Genomic DNA, 15,528 nt, shown 5'->3' with positions numbered 1-15,528 from the left:
TGGACGTGTTTGATGTAGGATCAGGAGATGGTTCACCGGGTAGAGTACATGCTCTGTCCTCACCGGGTAGAGTACATGCTTTGTCCTGTACAAGGACCTGGGTTCAAAGACCCAGCAGTATAGGTGAATCTTCATGATGCTGTGATGTCTCTCCTTTCCCTCCCTGTCTCTATCTGAAATTAAAAGGGGAAACAAAAAATCCACCAGGACCACTGAAGTCGGGCAGGCACAAAGCCTAAATGGGCAAAAAATAAACGTGATGAATCAAGGCCTGGAGAGGTGGTTCAACTTGGATTTCCTGCAGTGATGGAGGCTCTGAATTTGACCTCTGGTGCCTCATAAGATGGAGAGTGATGCTCTGGTCTCATGAAAATGAAACGTGGGGAGCCGGGCGGTAGCGCAGCGGGTTAAGTAAGCGCAGGTGGCATAAAGCGCAAGGACCGGTATAAGGATCCCGGTTCGAGCTCCCGGCTCCCCACCTGCAGGGGAGTCACTTCACAGGCGGTGAAGCAGGTCTGCAGGTGTCTATCTTTCTCTCCCCCTCTCTGTCTTCCCCTCCTCTCTCCATTTCTCTCTGTCCTATCCAACAACGACAACAATAACAATAACTACAACAATAAAGCAACAAAGGCAACAAAAGGGAATAAATGAACATTTAAAAAATAAAAAGGGCAACAAAAGGGAGTAAATAAATATTAAAAAAGAAAGAAAAGAAAAGTGAATGGGAGCCAGAAGAGAGCTCATATCTTCCATGCCTGAAACCCTGGATTCAAACTCCCAAGCACCACATTGGTACTCTGTGGATAGCAAAAGGAAGGCGTCATGGATGGTGGGTAGGTGTGTTATCTTTCCTCTCTTCTCTCTTCTCTCCTCTCACAATTGAAATAATGAAGATTGGGCTGGGAAGGCTGCTTAAGAGGTCAGCATAAGTCTGTCTTCATCCCAGGCACTGGGATACCAAAAAAAAAAAAAATCTTCAGGACCAGGTAGATCATTCCATAGGGAACGCAACAGACTTTCATATCTGAGGCACCAGAGGTGTCAGGTTCTATCCCAGTACCACCACAACACAGCTGGGCAGCCAGTGCTCTGTTTAAAAAAAAAAAAAAAACTGAAGGAAAAAGCTTGACACATCCTGAGAGTGGAGGATGATGACAGACCAAGTGTGAGGTGGGGTGCAGTGAGGAAACAACTCTGCTATGAGGCCTGAGCTGCAAGGATGACACAATCCAGAGACGGGGAACAGCCTGATGAGACCTGGGCATGGATGGACTGCAGGGGAAGGGGCAAGAGAAAGAAAGAGTAGGCTTCATTCCCTGCTTGCGGAGATAGGGAGCAGGGCAGAACCAATGATCAGAACATGACAGGGAAGAACTGAGTTCATATTCTGGACCTACAGGGCTTCAAGGTGCCTGTAAGATATCCAGAGGTTGGGGGTCGGGCGGTAGCGCAGCCGGTTAAGTGCACATGGCTCAAAGCGCAATGACGTGTAAGGTGGGGAACCTATAGGCTTGCTCCAGAGGACAGGACCAATCCCTCTGGCCTTCAGGCCTTCATTCCTGGAGGCAAGCCAGCGAGGAACAAGAGCCACAGCCAGAGGGTCCACCACCAGACAGCTGTAAAATGATGGAGCAGGGGACAAGTCCTCGACTTCAGAGTTAGGGGTGTGATCCAGCAGAGGCTCTAAGTCGCAAGGAACAACCTTTCTTGTACCTCCCAGAGTGCCTGGGAGCTGAGGGCAGGCTGGCACACAAGCTGTTCCGAGACCTCTTCACCAACTACACAAGTGCCCTGAGACCTGTGGCGGACACAGACCAGGCTCTGAATGTGACCCTGGAGGTGACACTGTCCCAGATCATCGATATGGTGCGTTGAGGTGGTGGTAGCACTGTGGAGTGTGCCTGTAACAGTGTCCAGGAAAGGTGTGTGTGTGTGTGTGTGTGTGTGTGTGTGTGTGTGTGTGTGTGTGTGTGTGTGTGTGTGTTGGACTACTCTCTGAACAATCTTTTTTTTAATTTTTTATATTTATTTATTTATTCCCTTTTGTTGCCCTTGTTGTTTTATTGTTGTAGTTATTATCGATGTCACTGTTGTTGGATAGGACAGAGAGAAATGGAGAGAGGAGGGGAAGACAGAGAAGAGGAGAGAAAGATAGACACTGGCAGACCTGCTTCACCACCTGTGAAGCAACTCCCCTGCAGGTGGGGAGCCGGGGGCTCAAACCGGGATCCTTTCACTGGTCCTTGCATTGGCGCCACCTGCGCTTAACCCGCTGCGCTACCGCCCGACTCCCTCTCTGAACAATTATTTTATGTAAATATTAATATTAACATCAACAATGACGGGAGTCGTGGCACAAAGCACAAGGACTGGAGTTAAGGATCGAGTTAAGTTCGAGCCCCCAGCTCCCTACCTGCAGGAGAGTCGCTTCACAAGCAGTGAAGCAGGTCTGCAGGTGTCTGTCTTTCTCTCCCCTTCTCTGTCTTCCCCTCCTCTCTCCATTTCTCTCTCTCCTGTCCAACAACAACTACAACAATAAAACAACAAGGGCAACAAAAGGGAATAAAAAAATCTTAAAAAAAAAACAAAACAACCCAGCAATAATGACAGCTGCTTCCTCATGGATTGGATATTAACTGTTGAGTGCTCAAGGTGAGCCCAAAACTCTGCAGGTCCAAATCCCTGGTTCCTGCCTAGCAGGAACTACCACCAAGGCCAAAGTTGAGAACACAGAGCCTGCTGAGGTCACAGAGCATTGGCAGACCTCTGTGGGAAGCAGACTGTGCGAGTTTGTGGGTGCTGACAAGAGTTCTGTGGGTGAATGGGTGCACACGGGAGAGTGCCCACCTACATGTGTCCACACCTGTGCTCTCTCTTCACTTCCCACTAGGATGAGCGGAACCAGGTGCTCACCCTGTACCTGTGGATCCGCCAGGAGTGGACAGATGCCTACCTGCGGTGGGACCCCAGTGCCTATGGCGGCCTGGATGCCATCCGCATCCCCAGCAGTCTCGTGTGGCGGCCAGACATTGTGCTCTATAATAAGTACTGGCTGCCTGGGCGCCCCTCCCCACTGGATGCCCTTGGTCCTGGGCAGGCAATGCGCTGAGCCTGCCCCATCCCATCCATCTAAGTGTGTAGCTAGGCTGCCCTTGGGGCCTTCCACATGGACCCTTCAAACCTGCAGGGAGCTCACAGCTTCCTCAGAGGACCCTCACTTTTGGCTGGTCCCATCTAACCAAAGCTGAATGTCCCCTGGAAGCCCGTGAGCTAGTTCTGTATCTCTGAGGGTTCTGATTGTCCCCTACTCTCCCCCTGCCTCCCGCCATTTTTTATTTGTGATTAACAGTGGTTTACGAGATTGTAAGGACATGTGTCTTTTTTTTTTTTTTTGCCTCCAGGGTGATCACTGGGGCTCAGTGCCTGCACCACAAATCCACTGCTCCTGGAGGCTTTTTCCTTCCCCCTTTTGTTGCCCTTTTTTTTTTATATCGTTGTTGCGGTTATTATTGTTATGACTGATGTCGTTGTTGTTGGATAGGACAGAAATGGAGAGAGGAGGGGAAGACAGGGGGAGAGAAAGACAGACACCTGCAGACCTGCTTCACTGCTTGTGAAGCAACCCCCCCCCCCCGCAGGTAGGAAGCCGGGGGCTCGACATCAGTGTCTTAATGACACCCTGCGCCCCTCCAGACTGGCCGTGACTCTGGGGTGTCCTCCGGGCCTGTCTCGGGGCCTCCCCCTCGGCCCAGATCAGCTGCCTCCCACACCCCGGGCTCCTCTGAGAGTGACAGACAGACAGAAAAAGAGACAGACATTGGGGAGTAACAGACGAGACACTGTAGCACCGTCCCTCCGTCCACGGCGCTCCCCTGGTGCTTGGCCTCCCCCGCGAGCTTTGCCGTCGCCCTTCCGCCCCGGTGGGGGGGGTCCGCGCCGCTTCCAGGGCCTGAGCCTAGAGGGCGCCCGTGAGCTCTGCTCCGGCTGCGGCAGGCGGCAGGCGGCAGGGCTGGGAGCGACCTCTCCCCCACGGGTGTCCCCCAGGGTGGGGGCGGGTGTCCCCCGGCCCGGGCGCCGCCTCAGCGAGACCCCCCCTCCCCAGGGCCGACGCGCAGCCGCCCGCCGCGGCCAGCACCAACGTGGTGCTGCGGCACGACGGCGCCGTGCGCTGGGACGCGCCCGCCATCACGCGCAGCTCGTGCCGCGTGGACGTGGCGGCCTTCCCGTTCGACGCGCAGCGCTGCGGCCTGACGTTCGGCTCGTGGACACACGGCGGCCACCAGCTGGACGTGCGTCCCCGCGGCGCGGCCGCCAGCCTGGCCGACTTCGTGGAGAACGTGGAGTGGCGCGTGCTGGGCATGCCGGCGCGGCGGCGCGTGCTCACCTACGGCTGCTGCTCCGAGCCCTACCCCGACGTGACCTTCACGCTGCTGCTGCGCCGCCGCGCCGCCGCCTACGTGTGCAACCTGCTGCTGCCCTGCGTGCTCATCTCGCTGCTCGCGCCGCTCGCCTTCCACCTGCCCGCCGACTCGGGCGAGAAGGTGTCGCTGGGCGTCACCGTGCTGCTGGCGCTCACCGTCTTCCAGCTGATCCTGGCGGAGAGCATGCCGCCCGCGGAGAGCGTGCCGCTCATCGGTGAGCCCCGCCGCGCCCGCCCCTCCGCCCGCCTGCAGGGGGCGCCAGCGGGCCCCGGAGGACGCCGCTCCCGAGGGCGTCACGCTTTGCTCTGGGGCTAGGGGCAGGCAGCATCCCCACCACCCCAAAGGGTGTCGCAGCTGAGGCTGGCTGGGTGAAGGCACTTGACTATTATTATTTCTTGCCTCCAGGGTTATCGCTAGGGCTCGGTGCTGGCACTACAAATCCACTGCTCCCGGAGGCCATTTTTTCCCCATTTTATTAGGATAGAGAGAAATTGGGGGTGGGTGGGAGGAAGACAGACACCCACAGACCTGCTTCACCGCCTGTGAAACGTCCCCCCTGCAGGTGGGGAGTGGGGGGCTCGAACCGAGATCCTTGTACTTAGTACCATGTACACTTAACCCCGTGCACCACCGCCCGGCCCCCTTCTTTTTCTTTTATTGGGGGACCAATTAATGGTTTACAGTAAATACAATTGTTGGTACATGTGTAAAATTTCTTAGTTTTCTGCAGAACATTCTCACTTCCAGCTTAGGTCCTCCAGTATCTTAGTTATTGAGAGATCTAGGAAAGAAGAGAGAATGAGAACCAGACCATGGTTCTCTGGTACATGTGCTGTCAGGGATCAAATTGGGGGTCTCCTTCTTGAGAGAATCCAGCACCTTATCCACTGCACCGCCAACCTGACCACTTATTTACTTATTTTTATTTATTTATTTGCCTCCAGGGTTATTGCTGGGGCTCAGTGCCTGCACTATGAGTCCACTGCTCCTGGAGGCCATTTTTCCCTTTTGTTGCCTTTGTTGTTGTAGCCTTGTTGTGGTTATTATTGTTGTTGATGATGTCGTTGGTTGTTGGATAGGACAGAGAGAAATGGAGAGAGGAGGGGAAGACAGGGGGGGGAGAGACAGACAGACACCTGCAGACCTGCTTCACCGCCTGTGAAGCAACTCCCCTGCAGGTGGGGAACCCTAGATCCTTATGCAGGTCCCTGCGCTCTGCACCAAGTGTGCTTAACGCTTAGGGGTCTGGGGGTGGCTCACCGGTTGAGTGCACATTACAATGCACAAGGACCTGGATTCAGATCCTCTGGTCCCGACGTGCAGAGGGGAAGCTTTGTAATTGGTAAAGCAGTGCTGCAGGTGTCTTTCCCTTTCTACCTCCCCCTCCCCTCTCAATTTCTGTCTTTATAAAATGAATGAATAAATATACATATATTTTTACCAGAGGACTGCTCAGCTCTGGCTTATGATGATAGTTGGGATTGAATCTAGGAACTCAGAGCCTCCCACATGAAAGTCCTTTTGCATAACCATTAGGCTGACTCCTTAATTCCTACCTCACCTTTCTTAACCTAAAGAGCATCACCATGAACAGTATACCAAAACGAATGGCTGGCTTGTCTCAGGTCATGGCAGTGCTATTTGAGTTTGACTTGGGTAGACTGTGGGTGAGTGCAGCCTCTAGCTATGAGGACAGTTGGGGGAGCAGGTGGCTTCAGAGGGCCCCTTTGTAGCAGGGCAGGGTGGGAGACCTCACCCCTAACCTTCCTGCTTCTGAAATTGGTTCCATGTGTGCTGAGTTGTGTGGGGGAACTCAGGACTCTGAGTTTCTGTTTTGGATCCAGTCAAAGCCTCTCTCTCCCTCCCCTCCCTCTCCCATTTTTCAGGGAAGTACTACATGGCCACCATGACCATGGTCACCTTCTCCACGGCACTCACCATACTCATCATGAACCTGCATTATTGTGGTCCTAGTGCCCGTCCAGTGCCAGCCTGGGCTCGGGTCCTCCTGCTGGGACACCTGGCCAGGGGCCTGTGCGTGCGGGAGCGGGGGGAGCCCTGTGGGCAGGCTAGGCCACCTGAGTCACCCCCCAGCCCCCAGCCTTCTGAGGGAGGGGCTGGCCCCCCAGCAGGCCCTTGCCTGGAGCCCAGGTGTCTGTGTCACCATGAAGCGCTGCTGCGCCACGTGGCCACTATTGCCAACACCTTCCGCAGCCACCGGGCTGCCCAGCGCCGCCACGAGGACTGGAAACGCCTGGCCCGGGTGATGGACCGCTTCTTCCTGGGCATCTTCTTCTCCATGGCCCTGGTCATGAGCCTGCTGGTGCTGGTTCAGGCCCTGTGAGGCCCAGCTGGCCCAGCACACCCAGCCAGAGAGGGAATGAGCAGAGGTTTTCTTTGGCCCATGACTGGTCCTGGGGTGGACCCTCCTCTCTCTCCCCACATCCTAAGAGCTGGAGATGCCCGCTCTCCAGAGTCAGCACTGCTAGCATCACAAACACCTGGTGTCTGTGTACCCTAACTTCTAAGGAAAATCCAGAGCTTGTCTGAGCTCCTTAATTCCGAAAGAGGGGGAACCATGAATCAAAATCAAAGCCCGGTGTTGGAGTGGGGGAACTGACCCTGAAGCGGGAGCCAGAGCTTTCAGGTGGAAGTGCAGGTTATGTAAGAAATAGAACCGCACCCTGATCACCTTACAAACTGGTAAATCAATATTAAGTCACTAATAAAAAGAAGAAAAAGAGCAGAAAAGAAATAGAACTCCCACACCTCCTGTCTTCTGTCACAGAGACTTATGGGTCTTGCCTGTTCCTGCTTGAGGAGTCAGAGCGAGGACTCATGGTCTAGCTTCTGGAGTAACTGGTTTGCCTCCAAAGCTGTAAGTCATAATAATGTCCTGTCTCACCCTTGGTGGCTCTCCTCCCTGTCCTGTCTTGGGACCCTAACCCTTGGGACCCATGATGGGAGAACTTGGGGACACAGAGATGGGAAATAGCCTATCTGGTAGAGCCCACACCTTGCCATAACTGAGGCTTTGACTTTAAGCCCAAGCACCAGATGAAGATTATCAGGGAAGGGCAGGGGGTAGATAGCATAATGGTTATGCAAAGAGACTCTCATGCCTGAGGCTCCAGAGTCCCAAGTTTAATCCCCTGCACCACCATAAACCAGAGCTAGTTTAAAAAGGGGAGAGGGGTGCACGTTACAATGTGTAAGGACCCAGGTTTGAGCCCCCAGTCCCCACCTGCAGGGGGAAGCTTTGCGAGTGGTGAAACAGTATTGCAGGTATCTCTCTGTCTTATATCCTCTTTTTTTTTTTTTAAAGATTTTATTTATTTGTTAATGAGAAAGATAGGAGAGAAAGAAAGAACCAGACATCACTCTGGTACATGTGCTGCCAGGGACTGAACTCAGGACCTCATGCTTGAGAGTCTAGTGCCTTAGCCACTGCGCCACCTCCCGGACCACCTGTCTCACATCCTCTCTATTATCCCCCTTCTCTCTCAATTTCCGGCTGTTTCTATCCAAATAAATAAGTAAGTAAATAAATAAATTTAATATTAAAAAAAGAACATTGGGAGTACCATGGACAGAGGAGCAGTGCTACAGTGTCTCTTATCTGTTTTTCTCTCTCTCTCTAAGAAATAATGAAAACCATGGGGGGGGGGCAGGGGTGAGGAGGCGGTGCACTCAGTACAGCAGTCTTGTTACAGTTTGCAAGGACCCAGGTTCAAGCCCTTGGTTCACACCTGCAAAGGGAAAGCCTCATGAGCAGTGTTGTAGATGTCTCTTTCTCTATCTCTACCTTCCCTCTTGATGACTCTCTTTCTCTAGTCAATAAGTAAATAAAATTTTAAAAATGATTGGCCAGGGAGACTGCTCAGTAATGGTTTCACATATGCACAAAACCTTGGGTTCATTCCAGTGCCATATGAATACATAAGGAAGCTGGTGACCCAGGTTTGTCTCTCTAGAGAGGGGAAGCTTAGGGCTTATAGGTCAGAGCAGAAATTACTCTTGAGTGTGGTTTGACAGAGCCCCTAGCAGAGGCCCCAGATCTCCTGCCATACCTTCCTTCCTTCCTTTCTTTTTTGCCTCCAGGGTTTTCGCTGGGGCAGTGCATGCACTATGAATCCACTGCTCCTGAAGGCTAGTTTTTCCCCCTTTGTTGCCCTTGTTGTTTATCGTTATTATTGTTGTTGTAGTTATTGCTGTCGTTATTGGATAGGACAAAGAGACATCGAGAGAGGAGGGGAAGACAGAGGGGGACAGAAAGATAGACACCTGCAGACCTGCTTCACTGCTTGTGAAGTGACACCCCCCCACACCCGCAGGTGCCAGTCCTTTTGCTTCATGCCAAGTGTGCTAAACCCACTGCGCTACCGCCCAGTCCCCTCTCCTGCTTTCCATTCTCTAGAGTTAGAACCAGTTGACCGTTCCCACACATGACATCTGGAGGCGTGTGAGGGTAGAGACAGTGGAGACCGGCCACCCACAAGGTATTTATTCTTTTCTGGTTTCCACCTTTCCTGGCACCACATCTGTGCTTCAGACCCTGCCACTGGTGAAGGAGATAGACAAGGACCTGTGTTACAGAGAAGTGTGAGGGCCAGCCAGAAAGAGAGCTCACACCGGGGAGGGTGCCAGCATTTCCATATGTAAGACTCAAGTTCCAGCCCCAGCCCCAGCCCCAGCCCCAGCCCCAGCCCCAGCCCCAGCCCCAGCCCCAGCCCCAGCCCCAGACCCAGCCCCAGCCCCAGACCCAGACCCACAATGGGGTGGGGAGGTGCTAAGGCAACAGAGAAGCTTTAGTGCTGTGTTGTGTCTCCGTGTGTGTGTGTGTGTGTGTGTGTGTGTGCACACGAGCGTGTGTGTGCAGTGTAAGAACACATGGGCCAGGCCTCAGTTATACATATACACATATGCCCCTCAGTTCAGCTCTCATTCGAAGAGCCCTAGGAAAAGCTCAGGACCGAATGGTCTCCTCTATCTCCACCAGCAAAGCCTGGCAGCCACCTAAGAAGGCTCCAGAGTTCCGCGATATGGAGCTGGCACAGACCCAGTGCACTTGGGTCACTGGCGGTGGCCAGAGTCCTGGTATGGGGCACAGATGGCAGGTGGGCTCTTCCATGCGGCAGATCAGGGGTCTGGACTTCCTGGAAGGGCGCCCACTCAAGGAACCAGAGCAGCAGTAGAAGTGACCAGACCAAGGAAAGGGAACCCTGACCGGTGGCTGCAGGGGACAGAGACAGAAACAGAGCAGAAGTGAAGCACACGAGGAAGTGAGCCCTGGCTGTCTGGGGGCCGGCTGGCTGCTGTGGGTCGGGGCAGGCGCTCATGAATCTTCCCTTTGCATGGCGGCTCAGGGCTTGAACCTGGGCCTCTCAAGAATGACAAAATGTGTGCCCTATTATGTAAACTATTTCCAAACCTCCACGCTTTGTTGTTTGTTTTTGTTTTGTGTGCAGTCACGGGGCCTCACTGCTCCAGGTTGACTTTATCAGACAGACAGAGACAGAGGGAAGGATTCCATAGCACAGAAGCATGGGAGGGGGCTTGGCTGGAGCCTTACTTCTGTGCATGATGGAACAGTTCCCTATCTGGGTGTGCTATCTTGTGCTCTCTCCTCCCCTCTCCTTTGAATGTAATTTTTTCTTTTCTCCAGGGTTATTGCTGGGTTCGGTGCCTGCACCATGAATCCACCGCTCCTGGAGGCCATTTTTCCCCCTTTTGTTGCCCTTGTTGTTGTAGCCTCATTGTGGTTATTATTATTGCCACTGTTGATGTTGTTCGTTGCTGGATAGGACAGAGAGAAATGGAGAGAGGAGAGGAAGACAGAGAGGGGGAGAGAAAGATAAGACACCTGCAGACCTGCTTCACCACCTATGAAGCGACTTCCCTGCAGGTGGGGAGCTGGGGGCTCCAATGAACGTAATTTTTAAAAGTATTTATTAACGAGTGAGAGAGAGAGCCAGAGTATCTCTTTGGCACATGGAATGTTGGGGATCAAACTCAGGATGTCATGCTCACAGGGCAAGTGCTGAACCACCACCTGGGCTACACCGCCACCTCCTTTTTCTTTTAATCTCCAGGTAAGGGCCTTCTTACACCTAAACTGACTGGCACCAATGCCCACAACCCTTACCTGAGTTATCCAGATGGCAGCGCCCTGACCTGCACTCCTTATCTGCAGGGAAGAACAGCAAAGAGTCAAAGGCTTGGGATGGAGTTAGCATAGTGGTTATGCAAAAAGATGTTCATGCCTGAAGCAGCAAAGGTCCCTGGTTCAATCCCCAGCCCCACCATAAAACAGAGCTGAGCAGTGCTCCAGTAAATAAATAAATAAATAAGTAAATAAATAAACAAATGACTCAATGGGTTTCAGGACAGGAAGGAGTCCACATTCCTGTGGTTCATCTTCAGCTTAGTCTAGGCAATGCTGGTGTACCCTTTCCAATTCTTCCTTGGGAGAGCCTCCCTTGTCTAGGTTTGTCTTGGCCCATGATCAGCAGGGACAGAGCAGAAAAAGTCCTCAAAATGATCCTCATTTGGTCTGTTCTGGGGTTTCTGACTATTACCTCTGCTGGGACTGCTCACCCTACTCTCCTGCTCCTACGCTTAGTCCTGGCCAAGGATGTTTTTGGTGCATGTTCCTCACTGCTCATCAATGAGGAACACAGTGCATGACCAAAGTGTGCTCTACTGGGCGAGTTACCTCCCTGCCCACTGAGGAAAGAACTCTTATTTTAAAAGTGTCTGATGGGGGCTGGGCAGTGGTGCAGCAGGTTAAGCACACGGCGCAAAGCACAAGGACTGGCTCATGGATCCCAGTTCGAGCCCCCGGCTCCCCACCTGCAGAGGAGTCGCTTCACAAGCGGGGAAGCAGGTCTGCAGGTGTCTGTTTTTCTCCCCCTCTATCTTCCCCTCCTCTCTCGATTTCTCTCTGTCATATCCAACTACAGCAACAACCACTACAACAAAGGCAACAAAAGTGGGAAAAAACGGACTCCAGGAGCAGTGGATTTGTAGTGCAGGCACCGAGCTCCAGTGATAACCCTGGAAGCAAAAATAAATAAATAAAAATAAAAAATAAAGCGAGAATTTTTTTAAAAGTAAGTATCTGACAAAATAGCTCACTTGGACAGTGCACTGTTTTTAAGCGCACATGGTGTGAAGCACAAGGACCTTTAAGGATCCTGGTTCAAGCCCCCAGCTCCCCACCTGCAGGAGAGTAGAGTCACTTCTCTCCATCCTATCCAATAACGACAACATCAGTAACAATAATAACTACAACAACAATAAAAATCAACAAGGGCAACAAAAGGGAAAATAAATATTTTTAAAAATTACAAACAAAAAAAAAAAAAAGGAGGAAGGAAGGACAAAACACCTTTGCCCAAGAGGTGGCAGAGTGGCTTAGGGCCCTGGGCCTGGCGGCATGAGGTCCCAGCTCTGTCCCTGACAGCGCACGTGCCAGTGATAATCTGATTCTCTTCTTTCTCCTGCAGATACTCCCTCTCTTCCTCTCTCATGTAATTAAATAATCTTTTTAAGAAAATAATAAGTGTGCCACCTCAAAAAGCTATGCTTTATAAGGCAGGTGGGGAAGATGGACTTGGGTCCTGGCCTCTTGGTTCCTTTGTTTTTTGGCAGTGCCAGAGCATTTCTCACGCGTGGAACTGCTTCGCTGACTCCCGGGCCCAGTTCTTGCATTTTTTCCAGCAGAGACAGAGCAGAGGGACCGCCCAGCACAGCTCCACCATCCACGGAGCTCCCAGGTGGTGCTGGGGCTCGAACCCCGGCCTCGGGCACCGCGTGCGCGTGCGCGCGTCTCCCACCCGGGTGGTTCCGTCCCCCGCCACTAGTGCGGGCGGCCGTGCGCACCTCGGATGTACTCGCAGTTGTAGGTGCTGCGCGTGCCCAGGGCCCGCAGGTAGATGCGCGCGGGGCCGTGCGGGGGCCTGCTGGCGTTCACCACCTGGAAGGTCTCGAAGGGGGGGATGAGCACCTCCTCCTCGCCGGGGAAGAAGGAGTAGCCCCCGATGGGCGCCCCGAGGCAGGTCCAGATGCCGAAGAAGGTGTCCTGGCCGAACTGCTGGGCGGCCACGTTCTGCAGAGACGCCGAGGCGAAGCCGCCCAGCCTCACGGTGGCGCCGGGCCCCGCGGGCCGGAAGCGCAGGCCATGCACCCCGCGGAACACCTGGCGGCAGCCGGCCGCCGGGGCCCCGCGCAGCAGCCGCAGCGCGTCGGTCAGCAGGAAGTGCAGCGCCTTGAAGCGGAAGTGCTGCAGGTAGTGCGCGCGGGAGCGGCCGGCCTGGCGCACCGCCGCGTTGAACTCCCTGTGCAGCGGCGTGTTGGCCGTGTAGGCCAGCAGGGCCACGCCGTGCTCCTCGCGGAAGCCGGGCGGCGCGGGCGGCGGGCGCGGCGGGCTGAGCCCCCACTCGGGCCCCCAGGCCCGGCGCTCCCGCCACTGGCCGCTGGCCATGGCCCAGCCGTCGGCGTAGACCTGGTTGGTCTGGAACTCGGTGCGGTTGAGCTCCGCCAGGGCGGCCGTCATGGCTGCCGAGCAGCCGGCGTACTGGTCGTCAAAGGAGGCCGGGGCCATGTCCAGGGGCGTCTCTTGGGAGAAGAGATCGCGGCGTGTGACGGCGAGATGCTGGGCCTGGGGGAAAGCAGCGGTCACCCCTGCGGAAGCTGCCTCACTCCCTGGGGCGCCCGTGTTGACTGCATTTGATTTGATTAGGGCAGCAGGCTTCTGTGCCTGCAGGATGGTTACTATCGTGGTTATTATTGTCGTGGTTGTTGGCTAGGACAGAGAGAAATGGAGAGAGGAGGGGAAGACAGAGAGGGGGAGAGAAAGACAGACACCTGCAGACCTGCTTCACCGCCTGTGAAGCGACTCCCCTGCAGGTGGGGAGCCGGGGGCTCGAACCGGGATCCTTAAGCTTTGCGCCCCATGCGCTTAACCCGCTGCACTACCGCCCAACTCCTCCCCCCCCCCTTTTTTTTTTTTGAGAGAAAGAACCAGACATCACTCTGATACATGTGCTGCTGGGGATCGAACTCAGGACCTCATGCCTGAGAGTCCGATGCTTTATCCACTGCGCCACCTCCCGGACCACGACTCCCTTGTTTTCTTTTTCACACTAGAGCACTGCTCAGCTCTGGTTTATGTTGGTGAACTGAACCTGGTACCTTTGGCGCCTCATGCATTAGAGTCTTTTTGCATAACTGTTATGCCATCTCTCTGCCCTTTTTCTCTTTAACAGGCCAGACATTGAGTAGAGGATCGGCAGGCGGAGGCCTCTCCCTCTCTCTGTCTTCCCCTCTCCATTTCTCTCTGTTCTATCCGACGACAACATCAATAACAACAACACTATAACTACAGCAGTAAAACAAGGGCAACAAAAGGGAATGAATAAATATAATTTTTTTTTAATTGAGAAGAGAAGGGGTGATAGAACGGGGGAGAGACAGGGGCACCTTGAGTGCACACATTAATTACAGTGCACAAGGACCTGAATTCAAGACTCTGTTCTCCATCTACAAAACAAACATAAATAAATAAATAAAATAATTTAAAGGCCCGCAAGGAGTAGTGGATTTCTTGTGCAGGCACTGGTCACCAGCGATAACCCTGAGGTCAATAAAAAAGAATAAGAGAGGGAGTCAGGCATTGGGTTAAGTGGTTGGTGTGAGGATCCCAGTTCGAGCACCCCCTCCTCCCAACCAGCAGGGGATTTGCTTCACAGGCGGTGAAGCAGGTCTGAAGGTGTCTGCCTTTCTCTCCCCCTCTGTCTTCCCCTCCTGTCTCCATTTCTCTCTGTCCTATCCAACAACAACGACATCAATAACTGCAACAACAATGAAAAACAAGGGCAACAAAAGAGAAAATAAATAAAATTTTTAAAAAATGTTTAAGAGAGAGGCCCAGCCTTGGTGCACCTGGTTAGGCACACATAATCCTAGCTCAAGACCTGCTCAAGGATCCGAGTTGGAGCCCCTGGCTCCCCACACAAGCAGCGAAGCAGCTCTACAGGTGTCTTTTTCTTTCCCTCTCTCTCCCCTGCCCCAATTTCCCTCTCCTATCCAATAAAATGGAAAAAATAGCCACCAGGAGCATTGGATTCATAGTCCAGCACTGAGCCCCAGCAACAATCCTGGAGGCAATACATATGTAGAATGAGAGAGTGGGAGAGAGACTTGTGAAGCTTCTTCCCCTGCAGGTAAGGCTGAGGACTTGAATCTGGGCCTTGCACATGGTAATGTGTGTGTCCTGCTCCTCTGCTCCTGTTCTAAGCATAAAGTGCTACCTCACGTTTCTGTGTCAGCTCCTGACCTATGAATTCCTGGGGACAGGCCTAGAGAAAGGGGGTTGGAGTGGGGGCATGACCCAGGCACCTCATCAGCCAGCATCTCCTCCACTGAGCTAAGTAAGACAGGATCCCAGATTCACCTGGAGGAGATAGGATGGAAACTGGCAGCTGCAAACTCCTCAGGATCAGCATCTGTGGCTGTCCCCTGTGCAGGGACGGTCCCCAAAGGCCAGAGGCACCAGGTTGCTCTGCTTCCTCCGCTGCTCCCCGTATGCAGAAGCAGCACACAGCTCCACTCCCTCGGGCAGGGTCAGTGCAAGGGCCTTACCTGAACTGCTTTCACGAGGCCCATGGACACAAGCAGCAGAGGCATCAGACCAGGAGTTTGCATGGTGGAGGATTTCTTTCTTTGGGGATTTCAGTTTCCTCATCTGTAAACTGGGAATGTTCACCTGTATAGTTTAATGAGCATCAATTAGCATCTAGCCCGTGCTACTCCGGTGCTTGGCACAGTTAGGACATAAAAATGCAGTCTCGGGAGGATACAGTTCTTATTGGGAGAAGGGAGGCCTCCCTCAAGGAGGTGACAAGTGAAGGTTGTTGCAAGATAAATAGGGAACTAACGCTTCGGTTGGTGGAGACTGGGATAGATTGGAGTGTGGGATGGGGAAGGAAATTTGGGCAGCAGGAGTGAGAGGAGCAAAAAAAAAAGTATTGGAGATAAAAGATGACATGTGTGCCCAACCAGGTGCCACCACTCGGCCCCTGAGGTACAAGATATCGCTCTTGGG

At 53.4% G+C, this 15,528-nt stretch overlaps 2 protein-coding genes across 3 annotated transcripts in view; one reads left to right on the top strand and one right to left on the bottom strand.

The window, feature by feature from the left end:
* Positions 1 to 1,482: 1,482 nt before the first annotated feature.
* CHRNA10 (cholinergic receptor nicotinic alpha 10 subunit) lies at positions 1,483 to 6,765 on the top strand. The gene is made up of 5 exons (XM_016190161.2): positions 1,483 to 1,489; positions 1,676 to 1,866; positions 2,891 to 3,045; positions 4,103 to 4,635; positions 6,308 to 6,765. Exons 1-5 carry the CDS (start codon positions 1,483 to 1,485, stop codon positions 6,763 to 6,765), a joined length of 1,344 nt encoding a protein of 447 aa, XP_016045647.2.
* A 2,437-nt stretch (positions 6,766 to 9,202) lies between these two features.
* ART1 (ADP-ribosyltransferase 1) overlaps positions 9,203 to 15,528 on the bottom strand; it is an 8,481-nt gene continuing 2,155 nt past the window's right edge. Inside the window, exons 2-5 of one of the 2 annotated variants that reach the window (XM_007527538.3) lie at positions 15,066 to 15,189; positions 12,306 to 13,083; positions 10,567 to 10,608; positions 9,203 to 9,654 (exon numbers count right to left, since the gene is read on the bottom strand). In XM_007527538.3, coding sequence (XP_007527600.1) covers positions 9,377 to 9,654; positions 10,567 to 10,608; positions 12,306 to 13,083; positions 15,066 to 15,128 — 1,161 coding nt within the window. In that variant the 5' untranslated portion in view covers positions 15,129 to 15,189 and the 3' untranslated portion in view covers positions 9,203 to 9,376. Of the gene's footprint in view, positions 9,655 to 10,566; positions 10,609 to 12,305; positions 13,084 to 14,877; positions 15,190 to 15,528 lie in introns of both variants that reach the window. The other variant, XM_060176914.1, reaches the window with a different exon arrangement.

Source organism: Erinaceus europaeus, chromosome 17, assembly GCF_950295315.1.
Source record: "Erinaceus europaeus chromosome 17, mEriEur2.1, whole genome shotgun sequence".
Taxonomy (NCBI): Eukaryota; Metazoa; Chordata; class Mammalia; order Eulipotyphla; family Erinaceidae; genus Erinaceus; species Erinaceus europaeus.
The sequence above is the reverse complement of the archived record's forward strand: the minus strand, read 5'-3'. Positions and strand labels throughout refer to the sequence as shown.

Bases quoted from the DNA above. Each gene is read 5' to 3' on its own strand.
- CHRNA10 (XM_016190161.2), top strand. The intron at 1,867-2,890 runs GTGCGTTGAGGT...ACTTCCCACTAG, and splicing joins TGTCCCAGATCATCGATATG to GATGAGCGGAACCAGGTGCT. The intron at 3,046-4,102 runs GTACTGGCTGCC...CCCCCTCCCCAG, and splicing joins GACATTGTGCTCTATAATAA to GGCCGACGCGCAGCCGCCCG.